Consider the following 9,036-nt stretch of genomic DNA (forward strand, 5'->3'; position numbering starts at 1 on the left):
AGAGATGGCGTTGTTTTCTTGCGGGTAATTTTTGGACCCATTCCCTGTACGGTCAGAAAACTGCCTGCAGTTTGTCCACGATGAAGCGAGGATGAAGAATGTGTTCGATACCGGCTTGACTTCACAACCTACTTTCATTGCAATTCTCAATGAGCGATCCCTTTGAAATAATTGTTTCACAATTAAGTGAAGTACGATCATCCGAGTGAATATCGTCCTGAGAGGGACTGTTCTAGTCATTGTCACCCTAAAGTAAGGACTACACTCACCCGAACGATCGTACTCTACTTAATTATGATATAACTCCTGGGTTTAAACCCATTACGAAAGAATAGTTTGTAACGGTCAACCCAGTATCAAACCGGCCCTTTCCCGAAGTTCAACAGCTGCTTTTTCCAACTTCTAAGGCTCTATAAAAATCGACTTCCATGGTAAGAATATATAAACCAAATATTTTTGGACAGTTCTTTAGAATTACAGTCGCCAAGAGTTTCTCGTCATCGATATCGCACAGTTTTCTGCGCCACGGAATTTCAATTCCCGTTCATCATTAAGAAAGTGCCTTGAACCATTTCTGGACTAGAAGGAGGGAAAAAGCAAACTATGGGTGTGTTAATTATATATTAGCGGTCAACTTAGAATCAACTCAATTTTTATTAATAACTGACTAACGACTGCCATTAGTTTAAAAGGAAACTCCACTGACTTAACACCACACAACGTAATTATTCAGTTACAATCAAAATTGTTTGAGCTTTTTTCAATGAAAGCGTTTGCATCCGAAATAAATAAATAGATAAATTTCCACTCTACGCCAATCGATCACTGAACATTTTGTGTGCAACTCCTCTCTGTGTGACAACTCGTGAACCCCTTCATGTTCAATGACAGAAAATCATGATCAAAGACTGAAGCAACGCTTGCTAGTAATTTTTTCCTGTATTCACGACCGCTAAACCTCTATTTGGAGCCGTTGTTTTTTTCCTTGCAGGAGGATCCCTATGATTTTCCGCTGTCCTCAAATGAGCTCTCCGGCCCATCAAAGATCATTTAGTGCTCACAAAATGTCAGAAGTGAGACAACACAAATTTAAGGAGAACTTGTTTTGGCAAAAGTACAGATGGTGGCGATTTGTAGCATTTTAAAGTCCAAGCTCGATGGAAAAATAGACGCTCTAAATTCCGATTATAGAGTCCGATAACATTTAATTTGATCAATTTATCATGGCATATTTCACTATCACTTTTACTCTACCTTCTTCCCAATCATTTTGTTCCTTCAAAAGCTTCCCCCCCCCCCAAAAATGTTGTCATCATGGAGCATCGAAACGGTTTCTGCAATTAGCAGTGGGTGCACAACGTTAAAAGATTAAATCCTATCAGAAAGGCAACGTCACAGTTTAATATCTGTACATTAAACTATTGTAGAGTAATGAAGGGTGTCTTCAAGGCCTTGGTTGTTGCCATGGCAACTGTATGGCACTGCATTAAGATCCTTTAAAACTCACTTTTCAATAAATATCTCTAAAACCAATTTGATTACAATTTCAAATTCATTAGCGTAATAAGTAATATATGGAAAAAATATCTGATACAACTTAAGCTACTTATTGAAAAGATGTAAGAAAAATGTTAAGATAAGAGTTCCACCGGATAATTTTCTTTGAATTTTCTTTTGAGAATGCAAAATGACGAATCTGGATTGTATATCAAAAGTCAGGGAACGTCACCTACTTTCCGGTTTTCGCCATTTTAGCTAAAAGAAAAGGAAAGGAACTTTATTTCACTGCCTAGTCGTTCTAGCGCTGGACCACTAATTGAAGACACTGTAAACTGAAATTGACAATAAACGCAAATCAAGTCAAATGTTGGTTTTTGAGGCAAGGGGAAAACCGGATTATCCGGAGACAAACCTCTCGGTGAAGAGTTGTGAACCAACAAACTCAACCCACATATGACGCCGAGGCTAGGAGTCAAACCCGGGTCTCATCGTTGGGAGACAAGTGCTCTCACCACCGCGCCATCCCTGCACTCCACATAGCAAGCCTTTTTTTTTCGCGCGGGTAATTTGCTTGCGTGTTTCTTGGAATCCATTCCCCGCTCGGTCAGAAAACGCTTTGAAGTGGATAACTGCCTATGGTTTGTCCAACTCAGGGTCTAGAATATGTTTGCAGTGCGGGTCATGATAGATAAAAGGGAGAAGTGATCCTCCAACTTATCACAATAATTTAAGCAATTGTCTCTTATAGACGAATGAGACACTATATATTCATTTCATTTGTCTCCTATAAATACCTAAAAAATCTAGGTGGCTTTAACGGGATCCCGTTATTTACCGTTCTCGAGACCTCGGGCAAGGTTTTTTTCCCCTAAGGACGGACCTCCATTCCGGTAAATAAAGTATATGTCATCCCAGACACGGCTGATGTTGAAGTTGAGAAGAAGAGTAAGGGGACACTTCGTGACGCTTGCATCAAATTATGTGCATTTCTAGACATATCTTAAAGTTTCTCGTTATTGACATCGGTTTTCTATGCCACAGTCTGATTTCCGGATTTTCAATTCCTCTTCATTATTAAAAAGTGCCTTAAATCATTTCTGGACTGGGAGGAGGGAAAACGCAAACTATGGGTGGGTTTATGGTCAACTTTGAATCAACTCAATATTTCTGTTTTTAACCGATAGCGCAGAGAAATTCCTGGTACGTTTGCTAACAAAGAACTGAAAAGCTGATAATAAAATTTTTGGTTGCCACGTCTATTAACATTTCGTGTTCAGCTGTAGTGTTAAACAAGCTCCGCATTAATCGCTACTCAACTCCCTGCCAGTTTTTGATTCCTTCAATTTTATCCTCGTGCAACAAATATAATGGAGGTCAAAAGTCGATTTTACTACACCAAGAGAGGATGAGATGAGAAAATATATCCGCCTTATATGGTATCTTTCAATGATAATTTTTCAAGCGATCTACTTTTAGCTTGTGGTCATACTGAGCGGCTATTTTTAGAAAAAAAAACACCTGATTTATCAGTTCTAATGACGTGGTGATACTTAAAGGCTGGTTTTCACAAGCGACGGAATCGGATTTTAAGCTCGACGGAATCATAGTCAGAAGAATCAGAACGTTTCCATTTTCTTCCGACACCGGTTGACTCCGTGTCGCTTATGCTCCAGTGTAAACTAGATTGTTGGAGTCGGAAGCAAAAGTGGAAGAACCAACCAATCACAATGACTGGAATCGAGCATCGTGATTGGCTTATTCTTCCGCTTCTACTTGCAACTCCGAAAATGCAGTTTTCACTGGATCGTAAGCGACGGGGTAATAAGGGGAATCGGTATTCTGCTTCCGACTCCGACAATTTGATTTTCACTAGATCGTATCGCTCTGCGCTTCTGATTACGACTCCGACTCCGACTCCATCCCTTTTGAAAACCAGCCTGAAGACTTGGCGATTTTGCTGTTCTGCATGAAGTGACAAAAATGGCCTTTGTGGTAGATATCACATTTTTTGACGAATCTCCAAACTTTGACTTTGAGAAGAGTGGGAAAAGCTCTCCTGACTACACATTGTGAAAAAATCAATATGAAGAAAAACATACACAGAAAGTCAAGAGAACAAGAATCATACTCAGAGGAAACTTTAATTTGTAATCCGGCTTTTTATTCAGCAGAATTTTATTCCAATCAAAAGCAGCCCTAATATACGAAGGTGGCCGTTATCCACGATGATATTAATGTATACTTATTTAACTATACATTTAAATGATTTATGTCCCTTTAAAGAGCTTTTGCCGGACTGATCATGAAGCTTTTATGTTGATATCTAAGCTTGAGGTTTAGGAACTTCCTCAACAAAGATTCGGGACACTGCATTCCAACCTGTCTCGGCATCAGCATTTCCATAGCTAGGACAATTGCCGACCCAGAATCCCACTCGCACCTTTCCCTTGTGAATGTTGTTGCAGTGCCCTTCAATATGGCGGACGCGGAGAGGTTCTTGACCCGCCAAGCGTAAGTACACAACACCATCAATAGGGAGGGGAGCCGAGCATTCAGCACCGTTGAAAGTGAAGTACCAGCGTTTACAGCAACTAGTGCAGCCATAAACTCGCAAAGTACCAGTCCAGGCCACATGAAGAGCTGTATCAGAGAAGTTCTTGGTGAACACGCAATCCTGTGTAATAAAAATCGTCTTATATTAAATGTGTGAGCGGCCATAAAAGTAGAGATAATTTCAGCTCCCAGAAATCGGTAATAAATCACTATACTATTATTTCTATTATCATTTTATTATGATTATTAGTTGCGCTAATATCGTTATGCAAAGCATTTGGAAAAAATGAAATTCCAGAAAAGATAAAAATAAGGGATCACCAAACAAACCCTGAAGTGTAAGTTTTAGCCACAACAAATCCCTCTAAATTTGAAGAAAGGTCGGAATCAAAGGTTTTACTTCGAATAGTTTTCCTTTTCTCTCTGTGGCAAATACTCAATTGCTTGATCTATCCAAAATTATTTATTCAAATGAAGAAATTTAATTCTCCTAAGCAGATTAACACATCTGTTTACTTCACGAGAAATGTCCTCTTCCAGGAAATGACGTGCACATGTGTTTTGCACATTAAAACTGAACTTTCTTGAGCGACTGTTTACCAACGATATAGACTTGTCTTCCATGCTATCAAAAAAGCAATTTGATTCTAATCATAATCAGGTCATAATCTTTGCCATCGTTCACGTTCCATGCGCATTCCATCCAGTTTTTAATGACGTTAGCATGACGTCAATACTTTTAAGGCCTAATGTCACTCTTAAGAATTTATTAACTTTGGAACAAAATGTTATTAGATTTAGAACTTCATTACCAGAAAGAGAGTAGTGCTTGAATGCGAAAGCCAAACACTAGAAGCTAAATATTTTGAGCAAGAGCCGATACAACGTAGATTTGATTTTAGTAGTGTACTATATTTCAGCTGGCCAAACCAGCCTTCTTCAGGTGCAATGAGAGTTTACATTGGATTGCTTCTATGTACATATATATGTAGTAAATGGATGTTGACGTAATACTGGAAGAATGTGATAAAATATGGTAGTTACAACAAATTTGAATTCAAATACTAAGAGTAACGGAAATATAACGAAAGGGACTGTAAATAATAAACTGAACTTTAATACGTTTCTTCGTGGATATTAAGACCGTTGGGATCAATTATCCTGCCTTTTGAAATTAAAAAACGTTTCCCTGGCCTTACGGATCGAGTCTCTGTTGGAAAATATTTTTTCGATAGGAATTAATTGCATGTCCTTAGAAATGTTGTGGGGAGAGGAGAAGAAATGTTCTGCGACTGTACTAGGTTTGGATTTGGTGTTAGCGTTATCTAAAGTGCGGCGGTGTTCATTAAAACGGTCTTTTAAACGTCGTTAAGTTTCTCCTATGTACTGTAGATGGCATCTGTTACATTGAATCATATACGTAAACAGAATGTACACTGACGACCTCATTGACGAGAAGACAAAACAATACCTCATACAACCTAACGTAAAACCAGGACGTTTTTACATCCTTCCCAAAGTACACAAGCCCGGTAACCCAGTACGCCCCATTGTTTCATCCAATAGTCATTCCACTGAACGCATATTCCATTTTGTTGACCACCATCTTCAACCTCTTGTCCACAAGCTACCATCTTATGTTAAACACACTAATGATTTTCTCAATAAACTCCTTACCATTGGCAAATTACCCTCTAATTCATTATTAGTAACACTTGACGTCTCATCTTTATACACCAATATTCCACATAATGAAGGTATATTAATGCTTGTGATAATTTTTTACCCACTGATCCTCACAACACCATCATCCCTACTGGCACTATTTGCGACCTCATCCGCGTGATTCTCACCTCTTAATAGACCGCACAGCTATGGGCACTAAAATGGCCCACTCTTTTGCTAACCTTTTCCTTTGGTATTTCGAAAAAATGCTTTAAGGACGCCTCATTTCAACCCCATACTTGGTTGAGATACATCGATGACATTTTTATGATCTGGACTGAAAGTCCCGAGAACCAAAGAATTTTCATCGACTATCTCAATAGCATTAATCCTACCATAAAATTCAACAGCTCATACTCTCCGACCAATGTTCCTTTTCTTAACATTAACGTCTCACTTACTAGGGACGGAAGCATAAATACAGACCTATACACAAAACCTACGGACAAACACCAACTTTTATTTTATTCTTTTTGTCATCCTCTACACACAAAAAAGCCATCCCTTTCAGCCTAACACTCCGCCTACGACGAATTTGTTCTACCGACGAAACGTTCAAGATTCGCACAACTAACGACATAAGTATACCTTATGAAACGAGGTTACAAACGCGACTTTGTTACTAAACAAATACAACGCTCCACTGATATTTCCCGCATACATACCCTACAACCTAAACAGATAAACAAACCTGAACGCATACCTTTCATAGCGAACGATAATCCATCACTTCCTTCCATCTTCAACGTAATATATAAAAAAACACTACAATCTACTCCTTTCCTCTGACTGCTGCAAAACTGCTTTCCTACATCTACCAGTTGTGGCTTTCAGACGATCCCCTAACCTTCGAGATCTGCTGGTATTAGCTAAACTGTCCCCTAATGTAACTCATTCTAATTCCGCACCTCCTTCCGGTTCTTTTCGCTGTGGCAAAAACTGCACTACCTGTCCTCACATTTTCCACGGACTAACCAACTACACATTCTTCTCTACTGGCGAAACACGCTCCATGAATTCCCACATAATTTGGGAAACTAAAAACCTTATCTACCTGATTCAATGTAACATATTACATCTACATTACATAGGAGAAACTAAACGAAGTTTAAAAGACCGTTTCAATGAACACCGCTGCACTTTAGATAACGCTAACACCAAATCCAAGCCTAGTACAGTCGCAGAACATTTCTTCTCCTCTCCCCACAACATTGCTAAGGACATGCAATTAATTCCTATCGAAAAAATATTTTCCAACAGAGACTCGATCCGTAAGGCCAGGGAAACGTTTTTTAATTTCAAAAGGCAGGATAATTGATCCCAACGGTCTTAATATCCGCGAAGAAACGTATTTGATTTCAGTTTATTATTTACAGTCACTTCCGTTATTTTTCCGTTACTCTTAGTATTTGAATTCCAATTTGTTGTAACTACCATATTTTATCACATTCTTCCAGTATGACGTCAACATCCATTTACTATATATATATGTAGATAGAAGCAATCCAACGTAAACTCTCATTGCACCTGAAGAAGGCTGGTTTGGCCAACCGAAATACAGTACACAACTAAAATCAAATCTACGTTGTATGGGCTGTTCCTCAAAACATTTAGCTTCTCAACTTGCAATTACGCCGATCAGCTCAAGCCACTGATCCAACGCACACCGACAGGAAGATTGTCCACGGTTGCTTACTTCAAAACTCTCAAACACTGAAGCCAGCTTACAGACTAATGGTTTGTGTATTCCGTTGCTCAGCTCACCTTAATCAGGCCATTATCTCTGCCATCGTTATTTTTCCAGGCGCACTCCTTCCAGTTCTTGAAGGGCATCACACCTGAACCTTCACTTGACTCAGTCTCTCCTCTCTCTCCTTTTTGACCGGGAGGACCCTGGACACCAGCCGCTCCAGTTTGTCCCTGATCCCCTTTTAACCCGTCACGGCCGTCCCGTCCATCGCGGCCTGGGAATCCTGGGGATCCAGGCTTGCCATGCATGCCGGGAATACCACAACGGCAAATTGACGAGACTTGCTGGATCGGAAAGCAAACATAACTTACTGATAATTATCTTTATCTATCTGTTGATTGATTACTCTTAAAATTGTAAGCACATTAGCTTGCTGTTACAGCTGAAGAAACCTTTCCATTTAAGAATAAAATAAAAACAGCGGTGATAAATATTTGTAAAAAAATGCAGTTTATATTAACTTGATGTGTGTGTACTGAATAAAAGAAACATTGTATATCCAAGAGCTAAAGCCAACCATAAATTCAAACGTTAGCAGTTAGGAGTGTTTTTTTTTTTTTTCTGTTAGCTTTATTGGGTATTTCTGTTATAATATATAACATACACACGAAACGACGAAAAGCAAATAAATAAGAAAGAAAAAAGAAAGAAAGAAAGAAGCAAAACCCAGAAGGGAAAGGTGCAACGGGAGTAACGTCCTATGCGAGGCACCACCCCTAGAATAAGACCTAAATTAAAATGAAATAAATACCCAAACATTCATTTGAAAAAAAATCAAGAGTGGCATGGGAACGTAGGGACTCGCGTGCACGTGCAGGGGTAATTGATTTCATTGAATTTGTGGACAAAACGTTAAAACGGTAGTAGGCGAGGGAAAACTGGTTGGGGGTGCTAGCTTACCAACATAGTTCCATAGTTTAAAGGAAACCTCCATTAAAACAGAAAAATAACTTTAAACCACAGAACATAAAACTTTTTCCAATGAAAGCGTTTGTATCTAAATGAAATGAATTTCAAAAACGCTTGCTTTGGCTTTCAAATTTCCCGGGCGCCGCCATCTTGAATAACTGTGACATGCGTGGTTGCCCCTATTGTTCTGACACAACGAGCGTTTGTTCTGAAACAATAGGGCAACCACGACACGTCACCCTCATTCGAGATGACCACACCCGGGAAATTTGAAAGCCAAAGCAAGCGTTTTTGAAATTCATTTTGTTCGGGTACAAAAGCCTTAATTGGAAGAAGTCTGAACAATTTGGATTGTAAACATTATGTTTTGTGGTTTAAAGTTGTCTTCTTGTTTTAGTGGAGGTTCCTTTTTAAATTAACTATTCTTTTAAAGTACGGCACGTGAAGTAGATGTTTTGCAAAGAGGAGTGCGTAGATTAAAGGACTTTTAGTACTTTGTCTTGTACGACCGTACAAACAAAAGATACGTAGTTCAGCAAATCTAAATCAGTACTACAGTAAAGGCATTTATATAAAAAAAGACCAAGTCTTTGAGTTCG

At 39.0% G+C, this 9,036-nt stretch overlaps 1 protein-coding gene across 1 annotated transcript in view; it reads right to left on the reverse strand.

The window, feature by feature from the left end:
• Positions 1–3,668: 3,668 nt before the first annotated feature.
• The window catches only part of LOC137969987 (collagen triple helix repeat-containing protein 1-like), a 9,286-nt gene continuing 3,918 nt past the window's right edge, over positions 3,669–9,036 (reverse strand). The window contains exons 3-5 of the mRNA XM_068816417.1: positions 7,671–7,812; positions 7,543–7,622; positions 3,669–4,174 (exon numbers count right to left, since the gene is read on the reverse strand). Of these exons, the coding sequence (XP_068672518.1) occupies positions 3,824–4,174; positions 7,543–7,622; positions 7,671–7,812 (573 nt within the window). The 3' untranslated portion in view covers positions 3,669–3,823. The remainder of the gene's footprint in view (positions 4,175–7,542; positions 7,623–7,670; positions 7,813–9,036) is intronic.

This window comes from Montipora foliosa, chromosome 9, assembly GCF_036669935.1.
Source record: "Montipora foliosa isolate CH-2021 chromosome 9, ASM3666993v2, whole genome shotgun sequence".
In the NCBI taxonomy this organism is placed as follows: Eukaryota; Metazoa; Cnidaria; class Anthozoa; order Scleractinia; family Acroporidae; genus Montipora; species Montipora foliosa.